Consider the following 27,738-nt stretch of genomic DNA (forward strand, 5'->3'; position numbering starts at 1 on the left):
CCCCCGGGCCCGCCCCAGGCCACCCACGGCACCACTTCCGCCTTGCGACTCCGCCTCCGCGCCCCGCACCGCCCCCCAAGACACACCCCGCAACGGGCACCGCCCCCAGGGCGCGCCCCTAGTCCAGGCAGCCAGCCCTAACCAAAAGGTATCCTCTTTCCGCTTTTACAGAAACTCGGAGGGTGGGGGTTCAGGGGTAGGGGGCGGGGGCGGCCCCTGGGTAGTTCAGTCGGTTAAATGTGGTTAAGCGTCTGAATTTGGCTCAGGTCGTGATCTCACGGTTGGAGCCCCGCATGGGGCTCTCTGCTGTCAGCGCAGAGCCTGCATGCGACCCTGTCTCCCTCTCTCTGCCCCTGCTCCACTAGCTGCTCGCTTAATCTCTCTCTCTCTCTCTCTCTCTCTCTCTCTCTTAAATAAATAAATAAATAAATAAATAAATCTAAACTTAAAAAAAAAAAAGCTCGGAGGGGGTTATATTGCTGGCAAGAGGGACACCCATGCCTGGGGCGATGGTCTGTCCAGCCCCATTCAACCCCCCCCCCCCCCGCCTCAGTGTCCTCTAGCCCCCTTCCCGCCGGTAATAAAACCATAATTCTCCTGCCCCCGCCCGGTGCCCAGATCTCGTCGTTTACTGTTCCAAACTCGCCTGTCTCATCCAACCAAGCCCACATTACACGGTCTTGAATCCCCTTCTTCCTTCCTTCCCACCCTAGCACCTCCCACAAAGAAAAAAAAAGGCAGAAATCTACTCTTCTGAACTCCCAGTTTGTACAGCTCACTTCCACCTTTCAGAAATAATTGCTCCTGTTTGCTAAACATTTGCTAAGTCCCAGCCATTGTGCTAGTCACTTTACATTGTGTTATCTCACTTATCCTTGACTACAGTCCTATCAAAGGAATACCAAAAACTATTCTTTTCCCCCATTTTACAGATGGGGGACGCTGGAGCTGGAGGAAGTGGTGTCTGTTCAAGGTCACAGAGTAGTAAGTGGCACAAGGCCGTTCAAGATTTAAAGCTGAACCTGACTCACGTCTACCTTAGAATCCATTCTCCTGAGCATCAAAACCTCAGCCCCATTTATTCACTTATTCCACAAATATTTATTGAGATCCTGCCTGCGCTGAGGTCCACACAGGCATCGAGAATATACAGTTGAACAAATCAGAAAGCCCTGCCCTTAGAAGCTTACATTCCAGTGGGAGGAGACAGACGATGAAAAATATAAAGAAAGAAAAGATACAGTGTGTCAATGATAAATGAAAAGAAAATTCAATAAAAAAACAGGGCGGTGGGGGGATAAGAAACCTCTTTCTTTATATCCCCAAGGATACGTATCTCATTGGCTCAATGAAAGTTTACCTCATTCATCTGTGTCTCCCCCTCCCTCCCCACCACACACACATCCGTTTCCCCGAGCCGAGGGCAGTCCCTGGCACATTCTATGGCAGATCTCGCTTTGGTAAATAAGTTTAGGGGTCCTGGATTCTAGGCCTTGGGCAAGTCCCTGCCCCTCTCTGGGCCTCAGTCTCCCCATCAGTTTATGGAGGAGTTGGACTAGAAAGGGTCCCTAAGGTCCCTTCCAACTCTGACGCTCTACGATTCTATGAATAGGGTTAAAGAGAACAGGGACCAGCGATTGCTTCCCCACCCTAGCAACTGTTGCCAGACGAGGGCCATCTCCCGGTAAGTGTTGAAACACCTCCCTGGATCGGGGAGGTCTTGGGGGCATCCCATCATGCATCGCGACTTCGCCTCGCTAGGAGGCACGTTTTGTCCTCTTTGGTCACGGTCATCCCTTTGGATCCAGCCAAAGAGCGGGCCGCGTTCCTATGGCAACCGCGCCAGGTCCACGCGCAGACGGCGGGTAGCAAGGGTCAAAACGGATTCGCAAAGTAGAAGCCCTCGACCAGTTCAGTCCGTGACTTCCGGGCGCCGAGCCTTTAAGTGTCACGTGACCCCCATCCACTCGTCCCCGCCCCTCTCCCCTCCCCAGGTCCCGGCGAGCGCTGGTGCGGACGGGAGGCTCCTGGCCCGGCGGACTGACTGGAGCACGGACGCTGCAGCCGGTTGGGCCGGTGCCCTTTCCCGGTAACTCCTTCCCGGCGTGACGCGCGGAGCCGCGGACGCGGCGGGGCCGGGCAGGCTCGGGGATTTCCCGTCAGTTCCTCCTCGTTCCCGGTTCCCCAGGGCCCGGGGGAAACCGGGAGCCGACAGGGCCGGGCCCAGGGCTCTCGGTGGGCGGCGGGGGAGGCGGTCGTCTCCTGGAGGGTTGCGACCTCCGGCGGGAGCTCAGACCTGGAGCGTGCCTCCTGGAGCCGCTGCCTGGTCTGGGGGATACTGCCCGCGGGCGGTAGCCTACCTGTTGGGCAGGTGATTTCCTGCCCCGACGCCGGCACAGTCGAGCTCGAGACTGTCAGCCAAAGAACTTAACAGCCCCCCCGCCTCTTGGGCCCCTCACTGGAGGCGACTGACACGGTGGAATAAGGCAGCGATTGCCCTGCGCGGTAGAAAAAAATAAGTACCCCTTTCTGACTGTCGACCCGGTGTTCAGTACATCTTTACATACATTTAACTCCCTTGCTGATCTTTTCAAGGTGGTTATTATTCACCCTCCATTTATGAATGGTACTGAGGCTTAGCAAGTTTCAGTAACTTGCCCAAGGTCATAAAGTGGTAGAGGACGGATCCCGATGTGAGTCTGTTTCCAGAGCTTGTGTGCCTAACCAGTAGCTGTCTCCTCTTCCCGAGTTTTAGCGCTCTGTACATGTTTTATAGGTTATAGGTTGACTCCACAAGGAAGAAATGAATGTGTTTTCGGACTTGGCTCAGCATGCATGCAGTCCTAAAAATTGGCCATCGTGTCAAGTCAATTTTGTGATCGCTCCCAGTGTTTAGACTTCCACTTGTCAGAATCCACCACTGTTACAGATTTGCCCACCTTAAGTAAGGTGTCACCTTAGACACTTGAACCTTAAAATGTTAGTAATTCATGTAAAGTCAGGATAAATATGACCCGTGAAAACTCACTGTATGATATCATAGAGTTCATAATTCTTGACCGTAAATGCCCGTGCAATACAGCACTACCTTGTTCATTAACCAACCAGGATTATTTCCCAGCCCACAGTGAGTTCAGCTACCACCCTGACCAGATATGGATCTTTAACATTTGAAGATGCCTGGTCTACAGGCTTTGCCATTAATCTCCCTTCACGTGGAAAACTAAATTTTTTTCTCACCAGTTTTTCTCCTCTTAGGTCTCCATTTACAATAACCATATTGCTGATGGTTAAATTAAAGAGCATCCTCTCTGTTTTCTTGCTTCACTGGGTGTGGTGATAAAGACTAGAATTGGGGTACGCAGCGTCATAACAAGTTTTTTATTTTGTTAGAGTATCTCACTTCCCTGTTGGTACTTATTTAACCCCAAGAATGTCACAACTGTGTCATTTCACAGTTTCGCACTTGGTAATTCTTCTGATCTCTTGAATTTATTTAGCATGTACTCAGTGAAGTATTCTGAAGCCACGTATTTTTAAATTTAAAGTGTTATTGTCAGCATAAGTGAACTAGTGTGTTTGAGATGTAGTTGCCTTGATTTTCCTACGAATGTTTTCCCACATTTGCTTTTATTTCTCCATCTCATCGATTTTTCAGTCATTTCTAGAGCCAACCTAATGCAAGGATTCTCGCAAGTTGCTGTGAAGTCTTACCGCTCACCTTTTCACCTAGAATAGTTCTTACGTGTGATATTCAAAAACAGTAGTGAGATTGTCGATTTCAAAAGACATGGTCAAACAGCTCGACACCTTTCCTGCCAAACAGCTTTTGTTTGTTTTGTTTTGCATCTGTCTATCTTAGCCCTTTACCGCAAAAGCGAGACTGTCCAGGTTTCTACCGCTGCAACTTATTGCCTCTTCAATCATTTCAGCTCTGGAAAGGAAGAGAAATGGAAGTGAAAAAATTGAGCATTTCCTGGCAGTTCTTGATAGTTCTGGTTCTGGTCCTGCAAATTCTGTCTGCGTTGGATTTTGACCCATACAGAGTCCTAGGGGTCAGCCGCACAGCCAGTCAGGCTGATATTAAAAAGGCTTATAAGAAGCTCGCCCGGGAATGGTAGGTGAAACAAAGAAATAGCAGTTTAATATAAGCTAAGCAGTTGCAGTAGGGGAATGCAGCCTAAATTATGGTTAGCTTTTATTTGTCTCTGTGTCTATGTTCAGTAAATCTATATCTGTCTAAAATATTTCATTTGGGAGAACTAATGTTCATGTTATTCTATAATTTTTTTTTAATTTTTTTTTAGTGATGAGATCCAAAGCCTGTATTGCTGTGAATGCTTTTGGCCTGAAGACTTACCCTAGATACTGCCAGCATATTTAATGTTAAAGTGGGAGGGAGCTTTAGTTTTAAAGTATATATGTCATCAGCAATGAATAAGCTAACCACCCCATGATGTTACTCATAAAGTAACCCTTTATGCTAAAAGGAAGACTCTCCAATCCTATTTTCTACATTATTAATTCTAAGCTTTCAAGAAAATTTAGAGTAAGAGCTTTTTTGCTCTCAATTTTATAAGAATATTCAGGAACCGAGTACATGGCTGTTAAGAATTACTCTACAGAAAAGTCATAATTCGGGGCGCCTGAGTGGCTCAGTGGGTTAAGCGTCCGACTTCAGCTCAGGTCATGACCTCACGGTCCGTGGGTCCGAGCCCCGTGTCGGGCTCTGTGCTGACAGCTCAGAGCCTGGAGCCTCCTTCGTATTCTGTGTCTCCCTCTCTCTCTGCCCCTGCCCCTCCCCCACTCACTCTCGGTCTCTCAAAAAAATGAATAAACGTTAAAAAAAAAAATTGTAGAAAAGTCGTAATTCTACCTAGGTAGGTTTTCTATATGCTAAAGAGTATACCAGTGTTTGTGAATTAGCAGGACAGCAATGGATTTAAAATTTACAGGCGGGCATCATCAGTTTTTTCCACCAACACTTTGGACACGCCAAAGAAGTAGAGGTATTTGGATTATGTAGCTGGAGGGGCACAGCAGGAGGGAAAGGACAGGAAGGGCACAGGTGACTGGAAGCTGGCAGAGCCAGTCGTAAATAATAAAAGACCGTTTGGGAATGGGAATCATGACTGCACATGCTAGGCTCTTACGAGGCTCCAACTAAGCTACTGCATGCTAGGTTCCAGGTTCTATGCTTTTTATCTTACATAAACCTGATCATTACCCTATGAGGGAGGATATTGCTGTCCCCCTTTTACCTGTGGGGAAATCTAGGCTCACTGTTAATAAGTCTTTATTGCCCCTGGGCTCCGTAGCTTGACCTTCTCTGCTAATAGATAGTTTATTGCTTTTTTTTACTTTGTAATCACTTGCCCACGTGAGCAGAAGAATGAGTGGGTTAGGTTTGGGGGGGGCGGGGCAGGAAGTTCTGCAGGAGCAAAGCTGCCACATGCAGATGACATTGCAGGCCGTGCATGACTCTGCCTGACACCGTTATTCTTCAGTGAAAGGCCTCCGTTTTAAGCTGGTTGCAATCAAGGTAAAAGATAGTTTCAAATATGACGTTTTGAATACATATTTTAAACCAAACTCCTATCACAGGGAGTCCAGAATTAGATACTGAAAACACAATCTAATTATGTGTGGCCTCTTTCCAGGGACTCTCTTTACAGCAAAGTTGCCTTCCACATCATTTCAAACTCTTGCCTCTTTATATTTAAAGCAAAATTTATAAGTCTGCAGCAAATTCATGAAGTAGCAACATTCTTTTGGACAGAGTATGGCCTTCGGCCACATTTGAAAAGCAGAAATGATCGCTTGAGTATGTGGGATTTGTTAAAATGGACAGCTTTGACGTTTCTGTCTTCCAGAGCTGAAAAGGGTGTTATGATATTAATTAAATGAGTCATACGCTCCTCTTCCTTAATTAGACTCTCTCTAGGAGTAATTCATCACCGTAGAAATATACAGAATATCATCCAGCGAAAGTCTAAAATTTTACTCCACCTTTGCGTGCTCACCGTGCTGTTACTTTTTGCCGTTTGGGCTGTGGCAGGGTTTTATCACTGAAATCACTTGTTTCATTTCATGATGGCTTCATACACGCTGAAAAGGACAGTGCTTCCCAGTTTGACTTTTCAGAGCAGTAGCGGGGGGAGCGGTTAGTGGTTGACCTGGATTTGTAGGTTTCCTCTACTAGGTTTTACTACTAAATAATGTCTCTTCGGCTTCTCAAGAGCTTTCCCCTTCCTCGGTGAAACCATTTAAAGTTACTCTGTCTCTCAGGAAAACTGTGTTTCTCTCCTAATAGTTAGGTTTTAACGTACGTACTTTTCTTTTATCATCTTCATTGGCAATGTAAACAACCCCACCCCAAGAAAAAGGCATCGTAAAATTTGATCCTAAGCAAATAGATATAACAGGGTCAGTCACTGGAACAGTAAAACGATTTGCCTAACACTTCTGTATATTACTTTTTCTCCCTTCATTTTTATTTCCTTAGAGGTGACTCCACAGTCAGTAGATAGCAAGTGCAGTATTTTTCTTCACTTCCAGATTTAAAGGACGAGTATCATAACTGCAGTGGGTGAAACGTTTCCTATACACTGAAAATAGTATTGGGCAGTGCTTTCCTAGAGCTGGATTTCTCCTTTTCTGAATGTTTGCAACCTCGTGGCAGCACCCCTCAGTTAGGAAGATAGTTCTCATGACCTGAAACTGTCTTGTGGCTTCCTCCCTGTTCCCGGGCCTTGGTTTTGTCTTCGTCAGGATCTGTGGTTTTGGCCCAGCTGCCCTCACAGCCCTCGCCTTGGCTCAGTCTCCTCAAAAGCCCCTTCCTCTCCTTCCACACCGCCCTACCGAGTTCTGTACGTTAAATCTTCATTTGTGTGAGTGCTTTATTTTATCTTTTCAGCCTTTAGCCTAAGTTTGAGTATTTAAAACACTGGGGGGTTTTTTGGTTTTTGTTTTTTGGGTTTTTTTGGTCATCCAGAAGCACGTTTTGGAACCACCATCTTGTTTCTTTGAGTCATACTATTTTCATGATAACCCAGCTGAGATTCCCCTTTCCCGCTGATATTCACACCAAGAATTAAATAGTAAAGCAAGGAATAATGTCTAAATTTAATGGACAGCCATTTGCAATTTATTTTTAGAGACATCAGGATATGTGGTATAATTCATTCAAACTTGTCCCGGCCAGAATAAGTTGACCAAGTTGTGAAATTTCTTTATTCCAGTGTACTTGGTGCCGTTTTTAGCAGTCGTTTGCTTCCAGAAGAAGGAATGCTTCTCTTTCCTGAACCTTTGCTAGAGGAAACTTACTGGAAGTTAGCAGAAGTGATTATATAAAAAATACGCTGTGTAATAGGGCCTCTTAATAAAGAGAACATTGAAAAATCAGTTGGTAGCAAACAGTGACTTAGGACTTCGGGAGCTCTAAGGAAGTGGAACCCAGCCCCTACTTGCCAGGACTTTAAATCCCCAAAGCTGAAATTGGCATGAACACAGGCAGATGATAGAATACTGAATGACCGCAAATGGATACAGTTAACTGCAAGCTGTGTGTAATAGCAAATGTTAGTTCTAATATTAGTTTAAATCACTTTGCGTAAACTGTAGATTTTTCTCACCCCTTAAAACACGGGGCCTTGAAACCATGATCCGTTTACGGGTGAAAGGCCATCTTAGGCAAAAAGGAACAAGCAGAACATTAACGAAACTAAAATGTTCTCTCTTAAACGTCAGCAGCAAAATGCCACTTGGAATGTGGTTGTTACGAAACAAATTCACAGTGTGTCCTAGAAGCTGTTTCCTGTATCCTCCCGAGTTGTCCGAAGAAATACCTTCCTCGATGACATTCTAACATGGGGAGGAATTGCCGCCATCTTGGGAAGGGAAGTCGGTTCTGAGGCCTCAGTGACATTAGCCTGGAGCCAGCTCCCAGCTCAGCAGTATTAGGAACAACGTAAAGGCATGTGCATAGCCCTCCTCTCCTCACTGGAACGTTTGTTCTAGTGCTCCCCGGTGTTTTGAAAATGTGCCCCACTGGAGTGCTTTTGGTAGAAACTGCCTGTTTCAAAGTTTCACTTAATTATTACGGTCATGCGAAGCAAGTGATTGCTTCTCCTGTGAATTTTTAAGAAACCGTCCTAACAAAATGGCCTTCCATCTGAGGTAGTGAACCGTGTGTACAAGATGTTAATTGACTGTGTGTAAAACATTAAATGCGTTCTCACTGCCTGCCCATTTGTGTTTTCAGGCATCCTGACAAAAACAAAGATCCTGGAGCAGAAGACAAGTTCATCCAAATTAGCAAGGCTTATGAGGTATCCTGTCAAACTTGTGATGCATCCATTAGCTCGTATAAAATCTGCTTTAGGCGGCCAGTTTTGTAAAGACCTCTCAGAAGGGGCACAGTCCCAACGCCCTTGACCCAGTTTCTAGATGATGGTAGAGAAAACTTATTTAGTTAATCCAATATGTTGAAATTGGTGCCTGAATACTTCAGCTCTTAAAAAAAAACAAAAACAAAAACAAAAAACTGGCTTATTTTAAAGGCTTTAATTGGAATTGTAGAGTTCTCAGAATTCCTAACTGTAGGTCTCTCTTTCCTTTGTAGAAACTTCTATTACATGGTCACTTTGACAGCACACATACTAGAACTTCTGTTAAAGAAAGATTGACTTCCCAATTTATTAAAGTGACACAAGGTTACAAATGCATTTAAACAGACTTTTTTCAATAATTTTCCAACATGTCCACTTAAGTAACTTGTTCTGGAATGTGCATTAAAGATAAGTCCATGGCTTTATGGTTTGTATAGGGTAATGCTCTTCAGGAAACAGTGCTTGGCTCATAGAATGGCACATCATCTGAAAACAGCCTCTTGAATTTTAGACTTCAGAATTAAGTAAAACAAAGTCAGCTAACGTCCGGGACACTGAACTCAACCCTGTGGCTGCTTTTTGGTGTTTGCAGCTTTTCATATCTTGCTTTGAGTTATTCCAACTTAAGTGGCATAACCTAGTCAATTTTCTTGTCATCCAGCCCTGGTGATCAACAGTATGTTACGTTTTATTTGCTTTACTGATGTATTGAGTACTGTGATAACCCCAAATCTCTGAAGGCAGGACGAACATAAGTATCTAAATGACCGAAGTATTTCAGTCTTGACATATTTAATGTTTCTGTTGAAAGTAGAGTCTCCTATAGATCTACCCTATGACCCAGCAATAGCACTGCTAGGAATTTACTCAAGGGATACAGGAGTGCTGATGCATAGGGGCACTTGTACCCCAATATTTATAGCAGCACTTTCAACAATAGCCAAATTCTGGAAAGAGCCTAAATGTCCATCAACTGACAAATGGATAAAGAAATTGTGGTTTGTATACACAATGGAATACTACTTGGCAATGAGAAAGAATGAAACCTGGCCTTTTGTAGCAATGTGGCTGGAACTGGAGAGTGTTACGCTAAGTGAAATAAGTCCTACAGAGAAAGACGGAGACCATATGTTTTCACTCTTATGTGGATCCTGAGAAACTTAACAGAAGTCCATGGGGGAAGGGAAGGGGAAAAAAAAGGGAGGGAGGGAGGGAGAGAGTCAAACCATAAGAGACTCTTAAAAACAGAATAAACAGTTGATGGGGGCTGGGGGGGGCAGTGATGGGCATGGAGGAGGGCACCTGTTGGGATGAGCACTGGGTGTTGTATGCAAACCAGTTTGACAATAAATTTCATGTAATAAGTAAGTAAATAAATAAATAAATAACATATAAAATAATATCTTAGAAAAATTGGGAAAGAAAAAGAAAGAAAGAAAGAGAAAAGAAAGAAAGAAAGTAGAGTCTCCTGGTATGTTGCAGATTACGTTGAGAATATCTAACCATGTCGTGGCTCTACATTCATTTTCTTCCTGTGTCTTCCATGCCGCTCACAGGAAAATCCTCTGGGTGAAACTTTCCCTACTTCTTAAATGTCTTATTTTTTTTTTCTTTCCTCACAGATCCTTTCCAACGAAGAAAAGAGATCGAATTACGATCACTACGGAGATGCCGGAGAGAACCAGGGCTACCAGAAGCAACAACAACGAGAGTATCGCTTCCGCCATTTCCATGAGAATTTTTACTTTGATGAGTCTTTTTTTCACTTCCCTTTTAATTCGGAGCGGCGGGACTCCATTGATGAAAAGTATTTATTGCACTTTTCACATTATGTGAACGAAGTGGTTCCAGATAGCTTCAAGAAACCCTACCTCATTAAGATCACCTCAGATTGGTGCTTCAGCTGCATCCACATCGAGCCCGTTTGGAAAGAAGTGGTTCAAGAACTGGAAGGACTGGGTAAGATCATTTTATTTGCTGGAAGATGTTTGTATGGGAGAAGGTGACCTTCATGTCTTGAATTATATAGGCTACCGGGGAAATGAAGCTGCGATTTCTCTCACAAGTTCATGGTGACTGGTGTCTTCCAAGGACACGTTTTCAGAGCAGGGGAATGTATCAGCCTCTTGCGTTTCCCATTGCTAATTTGAAGCCTTATCCGTAGAGTCTCCTAACATCGAGCTGGGGGCCTAATATATAGGAGAAGCTTAAAAACTATCAGTTGGACAAAGCAGCCCTAAAGCATCAATTTAGATGCCGGTGGGATTTGCAGGTTATTCTTCACACTGTGTGTGATTTCGTTCTTTTTTTTTTTTTTTTTTTTTTTAATGTTTATTTTTTGAGAGAGGGAGAGACAGAGTGTGAGCAGGGAGGGGCAGAGAGAGGGAGACACAGAATCCGAAGCAGGCTCCAGGCTCTGAGCTGTCAGCACGGAGCCCGATGCGGGGTTCGAACCCACAGGCTGTGAGATCATGACCTGTGCTGAAGTCAGACGCTTAACAGACTGAGCCACCCAGGCGCCCCTGTGATTTCGTTCTTTGATTCAGTTTACTGGAGCCGCCTTAACAGAATACCACAGAAACAACGGAAATTTATTTTCTTACAGTCCTCAAGGTTAGAAGTCCATGGTCAAGGTGTGGGCAGGTTTCGTTTTTTTCTGAGACCTCTCTCCTTGGCTTGCACACGGCCGCCCTCTCCATGCACAGTCACGTGGGCTTGCCTCTGTATGTGCACATTTCTGGTGTCTCTCTCTCTCTCTCTCCCTTTCATGTCCTAATCTCTTCTTATAAGGACACCGATGAAACTGGATTAGGGCCCACTTTAATGACCTAGTTTTAACGTAATTAATTCCATGAAGTTTCTGTGTAAATGCAGTCACATACTAAAGTGCTGGGGGTTAGGACTCCAACATTTGGATTCTGGTAGGGGACATAGTTCACTCCGTAACACTAACGGTTATGGGTGACCACTCTCGATCACCGATGAGCCTTTCCTGTGTTCATAGTTACCACTTAGTGCCAGGAAAATGTTAGCCATCCAGACAGGATATTTATTTTAATAACTTTTAAAAGTTGGAATTATTGAATTGCGTGTGTATGTTGTGTTTCATAGGCATTAGCAGACCTATTCTTGAGTAACTAAAAAAGGCCCAGCTCAAACACAGGGCCTGATTTCTCTGGAGAGAAAGTGCCACTGAAAGCCATCAGTTCACTTATTCTAAAGCAGAAATTATCAGCCTGTGGTTCGGAAGCACTCAGATTTGCCAGACGGCTTTCCTGAGATTGAATAAAGAAGTTCTTGGAGAAAGACAAGGAAATAAGTTTAACATAGTGTCATACATGTGGTGGGAAGTCAGTAGGTGCTTGCTCGTGGTGCATAATGAATGAACGAGAGGCTGACCTCAGCTGGAACCCCTGGACTGCACAGCTTCCTCGTCAAAAAAGCATAATTGCGTTTCATGCCACCCCACTTGGTATACTGAAAGCTATCTCACCAGGAACTGGCATTAGGCACTGCATAACTCAGGGTGGTAATGCGTCTACACCGAAGTCAGATCAGGGCCAACATTACATTTTAAACATGTCAGGCAAATACACACGACGTGAGGTCGCGAAGCACAGCGTTTGGTGACCTGTGCTGCAGCCCTGGGCTTTGGAGTCAGACCGGTGTTCAGATCTCAGCTCTGTCATTTACTATCTTGCTGCCCTTGGACAAATCCCCTAACCCAGGTTTCTTCATCTCCAAAGTGGATGTGATAATGTCAAACCAATAGGGTCGTTAGGAAGATTAAATGAAAAAAAAAAAAAAAATTACACGAAGTGCCTGACATGGATCAAACACAAACATAAAATGAGTCATAAAAATGAGTCAACTAGGTTTTCTGGTTTACCAAAGAAAAAAAAATTCAAGGCACCTATTTTATACATTTTTAAAAATCATTCTCAGCTATATTAGCCTACTTTCTTCAACTCACTGACTCCCAGGCACCGACTTTTGACTTACATTTAGCTTAAGTCTTGAAAGGTAATTAGAAGTTGGATGGGCAGGAAACCAAAGAGTAACATTACAGGCAGAGAAACAAAGAGAGTCCACAGGAGAGCCAGTCGCAAGGTGTGACTCGGGTGTAGACGAGGGGAGGAAGGAGGAAGAGTATGCTGGGACGAGGTAGTAAGGAGCCTTAAAAGTCCAGGCTCAAAAAGGGGACTTTCGGGGCGCCTGGGTGGCTCAGTCGGTTAAGCGTCCAACTCTCGATCTCAGAGTTGTGAGCTCACGCCCTGTGTTGGGCTTAAGGCTGGGTGTGGAGCCTACTTAAAAAAAAAAAAAAAAAAAGAAGACGACGAAGGAAAAGTGGACTTTATTTTACAGTATGTAATAAAGCCAAGGAAAGCTGTCACATAGAGCTATGCTTTAATCTGATCTACGCTTTGGAAAGCTGTTAGAGCCGCGTGAAGGACGGACTGAAGAAAGTAAGAAGAGAAGCTGGGAGAGGTCACCGGCCCCAGCGTGACAGCAACCACTGACCCAGACTAGGACAGTGGGAACAGAGAGAGGTGGACAAGTGTAAGATATTTGAGAGGTAGGATCATGGAAGTCTGGAGGGACCTGGCTCCTGGAGACCCATCTGAATGTGAGGAGTGAGGAAAAAAGGAGAGACAGGGTCACAGTTGACTCTGCATTGACTTGAGCTACTGGATCGGCAGGGAAGAGCTGGATTTGAGTCGTTCTAAATAGTAGCTACCGTCTGGACATACTGTGCGTGATGACATGAAAATTTTATAATATTAGCTTCCGTTTATTGATAATTTACCATATGCCCAACACAATTGTAAAAATCAACTCGTATTAAACGGCAGCCATTTGAAGCCAGTGCTGTTGTCATCCATCATTTTTCAGACACTTAGCTCATTTTTGGCACCTTGTCAGGGTCTCACCGTTGGTGTTTGGCAAAGCTGGGATTTGAACCCAGGTAGGCTGGCCCTATAATCCTTGCATTGCGCCCCGTGCTGTCCTGTCTTCTAATGTCCTTAAATCTGTAGTGATAGAAGATCTTGGCATTCTTTTAGGTTGCCGTGCTGTATAATCGTGGTAAGTCAGGACTCAAGTGACAGGAATGGAAGAAGCGGAATTTAGATCCGTAGAAGTGACATTTATTGAGGGCTCAGTCCATTCCCCCGCTGTACCCCCCAAGTTCCCTGGAAGACAGGTTTGGCCTAATGTGTTAGATGAGTTTGGTTTGTAAACCATTTTTCCCCTTTGGAACGTTCACATTAGTCGCAGATTCCCACCAGGCCCCACTGGGTTACAGCTGGGTGAGTTGGGCACGACCATGAGATCTATGGCCATTTCCCTGGCCGGGTGAGGCAGCACTACCCTCTAAGACAGGATAATGCCAAAAATTTTCTATTCTGAGTCAACAGGGAGATCAGCTGAGTGGTCTGGGGAAGCTGGGACCTTATGTCAGAATAACGTAAAAGGCCCGACTCGCCACGTGTGAACCTGCCCCCAGGGAGAAATGCTGCGGCCCTTCAGGTGGAGGCTCTGGTCACGCAGTGCGACAGCAACTAGCGTGCCAAAGCAGCCGGCATTCGTGGACAGCCGCGCCAAGGGGGAGGACCAGAAGTAGTCAGCACTACCCCTGCCCTTAGGGAGCTCGCTGTTTAGTTGAAGAGAAAATATGTACCCTGAGAATTCACACTTGACATTTGCAAGTACAGAATTACATTCGCAAGTGCGGAATAGTACAGCATTGCAGGAGTAAGCCGAGGAGAGAAGGGATTCTCGTTCTCATTTCAGACTTTCTTCTTGATGAGCCAAGTACTATGTTAGACACGAATATAATAGCTTTTCTTGAGCCTTTTAGTTGTTTTCCACTATGCCAGGTGCTTTGTATGGATTATCTTTATCCCCAGAGCAACTCAGTTGAGGGAGAGACTATTATTAGCCCCATTTTCCAGATGAGGGCACTGAAGCCCAGGAAGGCTAAGGAACTGATCAAGATCACACTATCCACAAGTGGCAGTGTGGGGACATGGACCCGGGAGCTCAACTCCAGGGGCCACTTTTACCTGCCGTGCTGCACAGCTTCAGAAATACGTCAAACGTGGCCTTTGCACCCGCACACCCAAGTGGGAGACACACGTGAATTGTCACGGCGCACTGAGTGCCCCCCGGGGAGGCACAGACAGAGCTACCAGAGCGCCAGGGAGGTTGAGGGTCTTGAAATCAAATACCATTTTAGGGCTACCCGATTGGAACCGTCGTGCAGAAATTCTTTCCCGTGACTTCTCAGGTTAAAAGAAGGAATAAATGAATGAACGAACGATTCCTCTCTTTTAAGGAATTGCTAAGCGTGTAGCAGTTTCACGCTGTCTAGAAAAAGGATCTATCTAAATGCTGGCTTTTAAAACTCTGCTTTAGCTGCAGGTCCTCGATTTTGTTCCATTTCACATTGTTTGCATCTTAGCAGTTATTTTATCGATGGGTTTGTGTTCAGTCGGAATTGCGGTGGCCTGTTCCTGCAGCTGGTTCTGTACGGTTCCTGAAGACGTATGCAAAACTTGAAGTAAAAGTGAATGTGTGTATGCTGCAGAGGAGAAGGAGAAAGAAGTCCCCTCAAAGATGCAAACTACGTGTCTGGGATCATACGATGAAAGGTACAAGTGCTACTTCGAAACACGTGTGGCACAGACACGTTTAGCGCACAAAGAAGACTTCTTACAACCCCAGAGAGGGAAGAAAATGTCAGTGTTTTTGATTAGCCAAGGTCTGCAAACTAGCCAGAAACATCAATGCATATCAAAATCAAATAATGTTTCTGAAAGAGGCCACATCTGCTTTGCCTTTCTTTTAAATTCGCTACTCATGTTTGTTTGGATTTCGGGCATATCCGTCTGTCATCTCGCCAGGCTATGCTGAATCAAGATAAGAAAACGTGGTTACTCTTACTTGCTGTTGGCCTAGCTGAGCTTGCGTTACGGACCCTGAACTTTGAAGGGTAGAACATCCAAAAGCAGAGGCGACCATGGCGACCGTGTTGTTCACTGTGACTCAGACCCTAAGTCACCACCAGTTCGTTGGTCATTTCCCAGCCTGAGTCTCCGCGAGATCACAGCCCTGCCAGCTTTTCTTACTCTTCCTTCCCAGCTTGGGTGGGGAGGTGGGGGGTGAGATCTGAATTCTTGTTTGTTTGTTTGTTTTTTTAATTTTATTTATTTTTTTTTTTTTGCATTTATTCATTATTGAAAGAGAGAGAGAGACAGAGCATGAGCAGGGGAGGGGCAGAGAGAGAGGGAGACACAGAATCCGAAGCAGGCTCCAGGCTCTGAGCTGGCAGCACAGAGCCCGACGCGGGGCTCGAATTCACAAACCATGAGATCATGACCTGAGCCGAAGTCAGACACCCAACCGACTGAGCCACCCAGGCGCCCTAGATCTGAATTCTTATTCAATATCTTCTCAGGAGGAAAAATACCATGAATTGAAACACAAAATATTTATCATTCTTTATTCTTTTCCAGTCCTTATGCTAGTTAATCTATAGGAGAGAAGTAAAATACCTCCAGAATTTAGAAATGGGATTATGATGGTAAGAATTGAGGTCCTTTGTAGAAACAATCCAAGGAAGTAGCCTTTATAAATGTGGAAACACTTGTATTTTTTTTAATGTTTATTTATTTAATTTGAAGGGGAGAGAGAGAGAGAAAGAGAGAGCATGAGCCGGGAAGGGTCAGAGAGAGAATCCCACGCAGGCTCTGCCCTGTCAGCACAGAGCCCAGCCCACCCAGGCCTCGATCTCATAAACCGTGAGACCATGACCTGAGCCGAAACCAAGAGGCAGATGCTTAACCAAACAGGCCACCCAGGGGCCCCCGAAACACTTACAGTTAATATGATTTATGTAAAGACCCAACGGTAATTTAAGTAAAAGAAATGAAACCTAATCACTTGTGTTCTATTTTAACTGGGAAAAAAGCCGTACTGATGGGAGTGCAGGAAAGGTAGGGGAAGGAGGGCATGAAGAGCAAAGGTTGACGCGTTTATCGTACTCTGCAGGAGGAGACCTTCTCCTCGAGGCACCACACAGAGATGGTCTCGGGCTTCACCATGGTCGGGATGGAATAATACTTCATAAGAGCAGTTGTAATTAATTAGGGACCCACTGTGTTCAAGGCTCTGGATTAGGTCATTTTTTGTTGTGTCATTTAGTCCTGACCGAACAACTTCCCTCCGTTTTACAAATGAGGAAACCGGGGCAGAGGGGTTAAATGACTTGCCTCAAGTTACACAGCTCGTGGGGAGCAGAGCTGGGCCTTGAATCTGGATCTGACTGATTTTTGAATTCACTGGTTTCTGTTTTAAAAATCGAGTACCTTCTGGGGCGCCTGGGTGGCTCAGTCGGTTGAGCGTCCGACTTCAGCTCAGGTCATGATCTCACGGCTCGTGAGTTCGAGCCCCATGTCGGGCTTTGTGCTGACAGCTCGGAGCCTGGAGCCCGCTTCGGATGCTGGGTCTCCCCCTCTCTCTGCCCCTCCCCTGATGGCACTCTGTCTCTTTCCCTCTCTCAAAAATAAATAAAAGCATTTTTTAAACAGTAAATATCGAGTACCTAGTAAGTGCCAGGAACTGGATGCAGCAGTAAACCAAATAAGCAAAAGTCCCTGTACTCATAGAGCTGTGTTCTAGTGACTGCACACAACTAAATGAAACCGAGTCCATCAAAGGGCAACGGCGTGGTGAGCAGGGCAGGTACTAGAGAAGGCCAGGGCGAGGTGACAGGCTGAAGCTGGCCAGACAGGACACGCCTTGCTGAGGAGGCAACGCACAAGGGGTGTGACTGCGAGCTTCAGGGATACCTGGGGCAAGAGTAGAGGGAACAGCAGGCTCTGAAGATCTTTCCGGTTTCCCTTTGCTCTCCAGGGCTGCCTGCATCCCTCATCCTGACTCCAGGCCCACCAGCCACCTTTCTGATTACTGATTCTGGTCCCCCCGGGTGTCCCAAAACCCTGTAGAGGACACCCGGAATGGCGCAGTTACCTGAGCGTACCGCCTGGGATTGTATAATAAATTGGCGTCTGGTCTATAGGAGATGGTTTAGGGTGAGCCCGACTCTAAGAAATTGATGCCTCCAGTATTTGGAACCTAGGATAGAAGAGGTCGTTCTTCCAAGCCAGGCAGCAGCCAGGCCTGGGTTCAAGTCCTAGTTCCACTGCACGCTAACTGTAATGCCAGGTCCGTTGTCCTCAGCCTCTCCAGGCACTGCGGTCCTCATCCATGAAGGCAACTACACTGACCACTCAGGATATTTGTATGAAAAGTGAAAACGTCTATAAAGCTTTGGCCACGCTGCCTAACTTAGAAAGGGTTCATGGGGCACCTGGGTGGCTCAGTCGGTTGGGCGACCGACTTCGGCTCAGGTCATGATCTCACACTCCGTGAGTTCGAGCCCCGTATCGGGCTCTGTGCTGACAGCTTGGAGCCTGTTTCAGATTCTGTGTCTCCCTCTCTCTCTGACCCTCCCCCGTTCATGCTCTGTCTCTCTATGTCTCAAAAATAAATAAGCATCAAATAAAAAAAAAAAAATTAAAGAAAAGAAAGGGTTCAGGACATGGTCATTCCGCCCCTGGGCCTTTGCTGTGTTGCCGCTCGACCTCCCTAGGTGATGTCTCTTCCTGACTTCACAGAAAACCAAACCTCTCAGTGTGTGTGCCGCTATATTCTTGTTCTTCTCACAGAATCTTATATGCACTTCCACTCACTGACATTATTCCATCGGTATTTGTAATGCCTCTAGTGTGGCCCAATGTACGAGACTTGGCTCTAGACCATCCAGTTCGGATTCTTGCTCTACAGTGTTACCAGCTCTGCCAGCCAGGATCACGTAATCTCTCTGAAGCTCACTTTGTCTGTGAAATGAGGGGTGGACTATGTGATGTTCAAGGTTCCTCCTTTCCTGCCCTTGAGATACTCCAAGGGTCACTGTCAGGTCACCTGCAAATAGACGTGTTCAGTCTGCTCAGCAATTGTAATGTGTGAAGCTTGTGAGCCCCGCCGTTTACCTAGTAATTCCGTTTTTGGAATTTAACTAGGAAATCACACAAGTGCACAAAGATATGTACACAAAGACATACAAGGATGCCCATCAGAATACTCTGGTAATAGTGAAAGCCAAAAGCAGTTTCAGTATTCAAATAGATTAATGGGGGCGCCTTGGTGGCTCAGTTTGTTAAGCATCCGACTCTTGATCTCAGCTCAGGTCTTAATCGAAGTGTCGTGAGTTCAAGCCCCACATCGGGCTCCACACTGGACATGGAACCTACTTAAAAATCTTAAAAACTTAGGGGTGCCTGGGTGGCTCAGTCAGTTGAGCATCCGACTTCGGCTCAGGTCATGCTCTCACAGTTCATGAGCTCGAGCCCTGCGTCAAGCTCTGTGCTGACAGCTAGGAGCCTGAAGCCTGCTTTGGATTCTGTGTCTCTCTCTCTGTCCCTCCCCCTCTTGCACGCGTGCGCTCGCTCGCTCTCTAAGTATATGTTAAATTTTTTTTTAATTTAAAAAACAAAAAACCGGAAAGATTGATGTCCCAGTTTCAGTGAGCTCCTGCTGTGTGCCATGCTCCGATCTGCTGCTTGGATACACCAGTGACCGAACCAAGATCCCCGCCTCACATCCTAGCAGGGGCAGATGTACAACAAACAATCGACAGAGAAAGGAAAGTGTGTGATACGTTGGAAGGTGGGAAGTGCTACGGGAAAAGGGAAAGTGAGCAGGTCGAGGGGGATCCCAAGAGGGGGGAGTATTGTTTCAAACATGGTAGCCAAGTGGGCCTCGTTGGGAAGGGCCTGCAGCTGGCGAAGGAGTCAGCCGCACAGAGGTCAGGGAGGTACACGCTCCAGGCAGAAGGGAGAGCCAGTGCCAAGGCCCTAAGGCAGGAACATGCCCGTGTGTTTAAGGAAGAGAAGGATGCTGGGCGCTGGAGCAAGGTGAGTGGGGGGGGGGGAGGAGGGGAAGGAGGCAGAAGGGAACCGGGGACCAAATCACAGAGGGTCTTGTCGGCCTTTGTGAAGACGGGCTTTTATTCTGAGTGAAACGGGAAGTGTTTGCAGGGTTTGGGCAGAGGAGCGCCCTGATCCACGTTTGTGTGTTCGAAGGGATGGTCCGGCCAGTACGTTGAGAGTAGACCGCAGGCAGACCGGGAGAAACAAGGCCATTAGGAGGGTATTGCAGCCACGGGGGAGGAGAGCTGATGTCTCAGAGAGGAGAGCCTAAAGAAGACGGAGAAAAACAGTCAGATCCCTGGTATATTTTGAAAACGAAACCAGCAGGACTTGCCGACAGATTGGACGTGGGGTGTGAGAGGCAAGAGGTGGAAAATGGCTCCCATCTTCCGTCCGAGTAACAGGAAGGGAGGGGCCCCGTCCGTGACCAGGGGAGGCCTGCGTGGGACAGGCCTGGGGGAGGAGATCAGGAGGTGGGTTGGGGAAGTGTCAAGCTTGAGAAGTCTGCTGGGCATCCAAGAGAAGCCGCGTGCCTTTGCTGGCTATTAATACTTCACGTACCTCAGTGTTCGCAGAGCGCTCCAAACGTATCGGCTGATGGAGGAGCGAGGAAAATTATTCAACTATTAAGTGCAATGAGTGTCAGATGCTTCTATTTTATTTTATATAGAGATGTTTGGGGAAGAAAAGGCACAGAGAGATACCAAAATAGTAGCGGCAGGTAACGGGATTGGGCTTCCGAGTGATTTTACCTAAATTTCTTTTTCCTTTTGAGAATGTGCACTTCCTAATATCTCTACAAAGTAACTTATAGGACAGGGAGATTTGCTCTCAAGAGCGAGAAGACCATGACTTCGATCGATAAATCGTAATTATTTTTTCCAACCATTACCGAGTTGTTGAATCCCTGGATTGTTCACAGGTTTTTTTCTTTGTGCATAGGAACACGGGGAGCAGATGGCTTTCTTTTCTTCTCAAGTATTTTCTCATGTTCTACTCCCAAAATTCGGAATAACAGACTAAAAGAAAGACTTGTCGCTCTTAAGTACTGCCAGATTATTCTGCAGAAAAACTGAACCGATTTAGAATGTCAGCAACGAAAACATTGACAGACAACCTATTGGGAAAGATATCGTCCCCTGCTGGGTCAGGATGGGTTTCGATTGCACACCAGAAAAGCACCAGCCTTTCTTCATCCACCACGGCGCGGGTGGGGGGTTATAAAAGGCTTCATGCAAGTCTTCCCTGCTTTCCAGGTGTAGGAATCGGCGTGGTCCACGCTGGGTACGAGAGACGCCTGGCCCATCACCTGGGAGCACACAGCACACCCTCCATCCTGGGAATCATAAATGGGAAGATCTCCTTCTTCCATAATGCAGTCGTCCGTGAGAACCTACGACAGTTTGTAGAAAGTCTTCTTCCAGGGAACTTGGTGGAGAAAGTAAGTACCCAGCGGAGAAGAAATTTACGAGGTACCGGGACCCCTGGCTGTCCCAAACTCTTGTCCGCAGTCCTCTCAGGCCTGAGTGTCGTTTCGAACAGGGCAAGACATATCTTACTTAATTAATCGTTCACCCGAAATCATTTCAATGAAGTCAGTAGGAGACTGAAAATCGAAACAAAGTAGAACAACCGAACGAATCCCTGCCTGTTAGTAACCACTGTGCACATATACACAGAGGTGGGGATCCGAGCCTAAAACGACAGGGGCTCTCTTTTTGTGAGCAAAACTCAGATCACAACGTAGGATGAGGGATTTCTTTCTGACTGGTGAATTTGAAGGTATTTGTCTATGAAAGTATTCAAATTGCATTACATTTGGTTACATGACACTGACGTGCGGCCTACTGCTCTAAGGAGGCACCTCACGTTTGGTTACGTACTTAATCACATCTATGGAATACGCAAGATTCCACAAAATCAAATAGTATTTTTGGAACTTTCAGAACTTAGAGTAATGCAACGATATGAATAATTTCACAAACAAAGGGTTGAGCTAAAAAAGCCAGGCACAAAGAGCTCATACTAGTTTACGATTTTTTATACCTAAGCATTCTTTCCCCCAGTGTCTGAGGTTAGGGATCAAAGGAACTAGAACAGGATTTTTTTGTTTTAATTAATGCGTTAAGTTTATATATTTTTTAAATGTTTTATTTATTTTTGAGAGAGAAAGAGAGAGAATGAGCAGGGGAGGGGCCATGAGAGAGGGGGACAGAGGATTCAAAGCAGGCTCTGCGCTGACCGTAGTGAGCCCGATGAAGGGCTCGAACTCACAAACCGTGAGATCATGATCTGAGCTGAAGTCGGACACTCAACCGCCTGAGCCACCCGGGCACCCCAAGAACAGGATTCTTGTTTGCTTTAAGTGATTCAGTCCTTTAACTATATACCAGGGAGAGTGAACATACCAACATTTGCATCCTGTTTCCACATGCACTATTCATAGACTACCCCGCCAGCATCGTTATCCACAGAAGAAATATTCATTGGAGTTAGTGTGAAAGGAAATTGTCAAAGGGAATTTTGAACAATCACAGGTTGTTCAAATGGGTCCTCAAACGTTTATGAAATACCTATTCTATGCCAAGCACTGTAAGTGGATACTTTTCAAGGAGCTCCCAGTCTAGTGGGTGATTATTTCCGTCTGATATGCTAAGAGCCTGTCCTTGAGAGCTGGGAATGGCTTCCTGGCCAGAGTTTGCCAAGGGAGGCGGAGAGGTGGTAGGGAATGAGTTCCAGGCCCCAGGAGGTCTGGGACAGGCAACAGCCTGCTCTGGATGAAGCAGTCACTAGTGAGCAGGAGAGGACCAGATGAGAGGCATTAACAGGAATCTCGAGGACTTCCGAGGGCCTGGCTACCCCTTTGAGTTACTTGGGCCTTGGCTGGAGCCATTGAAGGGGGCTGAGCAGAGAGTGAAGTGCCCAGACTGAGGTTTAATATAGATCATTCTGGAAGCAGAATGGAAAGATAAATCTTTTTTTAACTATGAAAAGTTTCTAGGTAGAATTTTAATTTATTCATGTTTCTTCTTCTCTCGGTAGGATTATTTAAGGCATAAACAGGGAAGCACAAAAGTAGCAAATCGGATGGTAATGAATGAAATCGTGTAACATATAGACTGAGTGGGCCCACTTGTTTTTTCAAAAGCCATTTTGAAGGAGCAATCATTGCACTATCTTCCGCAGGTTAATAGATTACGAAGCACAGTCTAAAATTCGAAAGTTCGATTTTTTTTTTATAGCGTACTCAGCAATTGTTTCAGAAAAGATACAATTTCAGTCTGTCAGAGTGGGGCACCTGAAAACACGAAATCGATAACTCTGTTCTTTTAAAGCATTTTAGTCAAAGAAAGACAAAAGACTCATCGTCTGCATTTATTTTTTACAAAACAATCTTTTACGCATACGTGATTTTTGTCTCACGATCTCCTGACTGCCTTACAATGCGGCTGTTGAGAACCAAATACTGAAACTGACATCCTCTTTTCAACTTAAGGTAACAAATAAAAATTATGTCCGATTCCTCTCTGGCTGGCAGCAAGACAATAAACCTCACGTCCTCCTGTTTGACCAAATGCCCGTCGTACCACTGCTGTACAAGGTATTTTGCGTGCCGGGGGAACGTTTGCTCTTCTGTTGGTGCAGTGAACTTGCAAGGTGCTTGCCCTTCCCGCGAGTAAGAGCTGATCCAAAAAGAAGCGTTTATAAAGACCAGAAATGGGCATTAACCACCATACACGGAGCACCTATGGGTGGCCTTACTGCGCTAGTGTGCCTTCCCCACACGTGCCAGTATTTAATCCTCAGAAGAGCCCAGCGATACAGAGACCATCCGTGTTTTATAGACCAAGACATTGAAACTTAGGTTGTAGAACCGACCCCCGGGGTGACTGTGTGATTCCCTTGAAGCCTGTCTGGACCCGGACCCGCCCCCTGAGTGACACCCTGTGGTCCTGCACTTGCGGCACACCTCTGGCTAGCGCTGGGACCTGAGATGCGAGAGGAGAGTGTCCCCCTTGACCTTGGGCCCAGTCACTGCCATCGTACAGGGTTGAGGTAATGCCTCAAACACTCCACACCTCCGACCCAGTGCAGTTCTCAGTAAAATGAATATTTTCCTCTCTTTGTACACACACACACACACACACACACACACACACACACAGAAATCCCTGTGTTTGGCTTTGTTGGTACAGTTTGCATGCGTGGAACACCATAGAATTCCTCCGAGTGCACCAGGGTCCAGCAGCCTGAGTGGGGCTATACAAGCTAACATTTGTCAGCCGCTGGTATGAATGAGTCACGCGTGGTGCATGTGGTTCCGTGCCCTCAACTTAATTTCTTCCTCTCTGTTGCACCCTAACAGTTGACCGCTTTTGCATACAAGGATTACTTGTCATTTGGATACGTACACGTCGGCTTGAGAGGGGCAGAAGAGATAACAAGGCAATACAATGTCAATGTCTACACCCCCACCATCTTGGTCTTTAAAGAACACATCAACAAGCCTGCAGATGTTATGCAGGTACGTGAGAGTCATCCTGTTGTGAGATTGCCCTCATGTTTTATCTTGAGCTTTGTGAACAGCAAAATTGAACAAGGCAAGTGAGGAGGAGAAATTCGTTTTGAAGTTCTTCCTTCAGAGGCACAAAATTTAACAATGAGTTCGGTTTTCATCTGATTTGGTACTATCTTGCTCAAAAAAAAAACAAACAAAACTCTTCCGGCAGGAACTAGAATGATGGTAACTCCAGGGCCCAGGGAGGAAGATACAGGGGGTTAGTGTTTAATGGGTACACTTTTGGTTTGGGAAGTGAAAAGGTTCTACAGATGGACAGTCTGGACATGGCTGCACAGGAGTGTGAATATACTTCATGTCACAGAATTATGCCCTTGGAAATGGGTAAAATGGTCACTTTTACATTATGTGTATTTTGCCACAAAAATAAAGTAAGAACCAATAATCATCTTTTCCCTCTAAAGTGCTCCTGTCAGAAAATCAATAATGTTCTTCTAAAATAAGTTACACAAATGAATTCAAAAGTCAAATGTAAAACAATAAGAAAAAGGAGTTAAAAAAAAACATAAACTGGAGCGCCTGGGTGGCTCAGTCGGTTGAGTGTCCAGCTTCGGGCTCAGGTCATGATCTCATGGTTTGTGAGTTCAAGTCCCACGTCAGTCTCTGTGCTGACAGCTCAGAGCCTGGAGCCTGCTTTGGACTCTGTGCCTCCCTCCCTCTCTGCCCCTCCCCTCCTTGTGCTCAGTCTCTGTCTCTCAAAAATAAATAAACGTAAAAAAAAAAAAAATTTTTTTTTAAAAACCTTAAACTAACTCGGAGACCATATACATGAATATTTATCTGATCTTAAGATAAAGAAGAGCTAAAAGTCTTATTGGAAAATCTTAACTTGATTATAAGTTTAAAATTTGCACATACTTTATAATTTTTAAGTTAAACGATAAGCTGAGGGAAATATTTACAACCAATCTAAAAAAGGTTGATATCTTTAATTTCTCATGAGCTTCTTCTAGTCAAAGAGATCAACACAGAACGTCCTGAAAGTGACCCCTTAATGGGTACAGAGCTTTCTTTTGGGATGATGGAATTGTGTGTGACTGGAGAGAGGTGATTGTGACACAACACTGTGCGTGTACGAAATGCCACTGGATTGTACATTTAAAAATAGCTAATTTTATTTTATGTGAAATTTCACCTCAATAAAAACAATTTTTAGTAAAACTTTCCAAGAAGAATGGGCTAAGAATATGAACAAAATTCTGAGAAGAGATTCCAGTGACCGAGAATCACTTTTAAAAATTAAATCTCACTGGGGCACCTGGGTGGCTCAGTCGGTTGAGCATCCAACTTCGGCTCAGGTCATGATCTCATAGTCTGTGGGTTCGAGCCCCGTGTCGGGCTCTCTGCTGACAGCTCAGAGCCTGTAGTCTGCTTCAGATTCTGTGTCTCTCTCTCTCTCTCTCTCTCTGACCCTCCCCCATTGACGCTCTGTCTCTCTCTGTCTCAAAAATAAACATTAAAAAAAAATTCTTTTTAATTAAATCTCACTAATCAAGAAAACCCAGTTTAACATATTCTTTTCCCATCACATTGTTAAAGATTTTCAAAGCGAAGATACTCAGTAGTGTTGAGGGTATAGAGAAACAGGACTCTGTTGTTTTGCTCGCTGGAGGAAGCTTCAGAATTTTCAGAAAAGCAATTGGGTGATAATATATACATTGTCTAGATTCATTCAAGAAAAGACTACCCCTGAGTACCCGGCATGAGCCAAACCCTGCCCTGTGTGCTGGGGACAGAGCCCTGGACAAAATCCCCTGAATTCCCTGTCCTAGGGTCTGTTCTGTGTTTTAGCGGGGACAGCAGACAATTGGCATAATGTACTCCATGGTGGCATGTCATACGGGAGAAGTGCTAAGGAGAAAAACGGCAGGAAAGGGGAATGTGGAATAGCAGGAGAGCAGGGGCCATTTTTTTTTTAAGGCAGAGTGGCCAAGAAGGGCCTCATTAAGATGATGCTTGTGGTGCCTGGGTGGCTCCGTCAGTTAGGCGACCGACTTCACCTCATCTCATGATCTCACAGTCTGGGTTCGAGCCCCGCATCGGGCTCTGTGCTGACAGCTCAGAGCCTGGAGCCAGCTTTGGATTCTGTGTCTCCCTCTCTCTCTCTCTGCCCCACCCCTACTTGAGCTGTCTCTCTGTCTCTCTCAAAAATAAACATTTTTTAAAAGTTTAAAAAAAAAAAAAAAGATGATGTTTGAGTAAAGACCTTGGGAAGGTGAGATTACCTGTTAGGAATCTTTCCTCGGGGACTAGGAATTCAGCCAAAACTTACATGCAGAGATGTTGAGTATCATTCGTAACAGTTTTCACTGGGGGGGAAATATAAATATGCAGCAGTAGGCTAATTATTGGTATGTCCCAAACAGGGACTGCTCTACAGACATGTAGCCAATTAAAATGGCAGTTCAAGAGCACTGAATGATGGGGATGATTTTCGTGACATAATGTCAAAAAGAACAAGCAGGATGCATAACTGAGGGGCCTCACCCTGCAGCCGGTGGGGACTCTGTGGTCATCTCAGACCAGAGTTCCATTCTGAGCAAGGCCAGACATATTAGGTAATGAATAACTCAGACAAAATCATTTAAATGAAGTCTATAGGATACTGAAAACTGAAACAGATAAAAGCACAGAGACCAAAAGATCTCAACACATGCCAACCGTATACACAGTTTCAACACTGATCTCAGTTTTGTAACCACATGTATGCATGTGTGTATATGTGCGTGCATGCACGTAGGAGAACGCTGGAAATAAATACATCTCTTGATGGTAAAATTGCATGTCATTTGCATATTGGGGTTTTAAAAAATCCCTACAATGAGCACGTATTCTTTTATTTCTTGAATGTTATTTTATTTTATTTTTTTAACATTTATTTATTTTTGAGACAGAGAGAGAGAGAGAGAGCATTAACAGGGGAGGGTCAGAGAAAGTGGTAGACACAGAATCTGAAACAGGCTCCAGGCTCTGAGCTGTCAGCACAGAGCCCGACGCAGGGCTTGAACCCATGGACCGCGAGATCATGACCTGAGCTGAAGTCGGATGCTTAACCGACTGAGCCACCCAGGTGCCCCTCTTGAATGTTATTTTAAAAAAATCAAAAGAACCCGTTGACTCACCTTCTCCTAAAGGAAGCCGGAAGGAGAAGTTCTGTAAAATCCTGTATTTCTTTCATGCAGTAAACGTTTCATCGCCTGCCTGCTGTGTAATGAATACAGAGGCGCCCTGACATCCAGAGTTAGTCTTTGTCCTCACGGCCCAGTTAGAGGAGAAGAGGCCTAAAGGCAGTTCCCATCCACCGGCGTAGGTGACTCACTCAGACGCGAATGTAGGGAAAGGGCACTGAGATGGGAATGAGGTAGGACGTCGCGTGTGACAGAAGCAGACGGGGGAAGTGGACAGTGAGGAGAGAAGAGCAGGTTTAGGAAGAAGGTGAAGAATTCAGCCGTGGACGTACAGGGTGAGAGCTGCCCACAGGGAATCTAAGGGGAGATGTCCATCGGACAGTCGGGTGTAGGGGTGTGGGTCTTAGGGAGCTGGGGAGAGGGATTTGTAGGCCACGAGTGAGTGGTCAGAGGCGGAACTCTTCAGTGTGGAGCCATCTCCCAGTGATTATGTGAGGTAAGGAGAGAAGGGGGCCAAGGACAAAATTGTGGACAGCCGTCAGCAATTGAAAAGGGGGTGCCCGATGGCGACTGAGGAGCTGAGAGGGTCCGTACGAAAACATGCTGGCGGCGTAGAGAGAAAAGATCATCTCAATCCAAGGTCGATC

The 27,738-nt window shown here is 45.6% G+C and overlaps 1 protein-coding gene across 3 annotated transcripts in view; it reads left to right on the top strand.

The window, feature by feature from the left end:
- The first annotated feature begins 55 nt into the window (after positions 1-55).
- Positions 56-27,738, top strand: part of DNAJC16 (DnaJ heat shock protein family (Hsp40) member C16) — a 43,095-nt gene continuing 15,412 nt past the window's right edge. For 2 of the 3 annotated variants that reach the window (XM_040461952.1, XM_040461956.1), the window contains exons 1-7: positions 56-148; positions 933-2,089; positions 8,264-8,330; positions 10,013-10,349; positions 20,641-20,825; positions 22,881-22,985; positions 23,751-23,909. In XM_040461952.1, the coding sequence (XP_040317886.1) occupies positions 1,737-2,089; positions 8,264-8,330; positions 10,013-10,349; positions 20,641-20,825; positions 22,881-22,985; positions 23,751-23,909 (1,206 nt within the window). In that variant the 5' untranslated portion in view covers positions 56-148; positions 933-1,736. Of the gene's footprint in view, positions 149-932; positions 2,090-3,932; positions 4,118-8,263; positions 8,331-10,012; positions 10,350-20,640; positions 20,826-22,880; positions 22,986-23,750; positions 23,910-27,738 lie in introns of those variants that run through there. The other variant, XM_040461964.1, reaches the window with a different exon arrangement.

The sequence above is a fragment of the Herpailurus yagouaroundi genome, unplaced genomic scaffold (genome assembly GCF_014898765.1).
Source record: "Herpailurus yagouaroundi ecotype Mexico unplaced genomic scaffold, PumYag 77, whole genome shotgun sequence".
Taxonomy (NCBI): domain Eukaryota; kingdom Metazoa; phylum Chordata; class Mammalia; order Carnivora; family Felidae; genus Herpailurus; species Herpailurus yagouaroundi.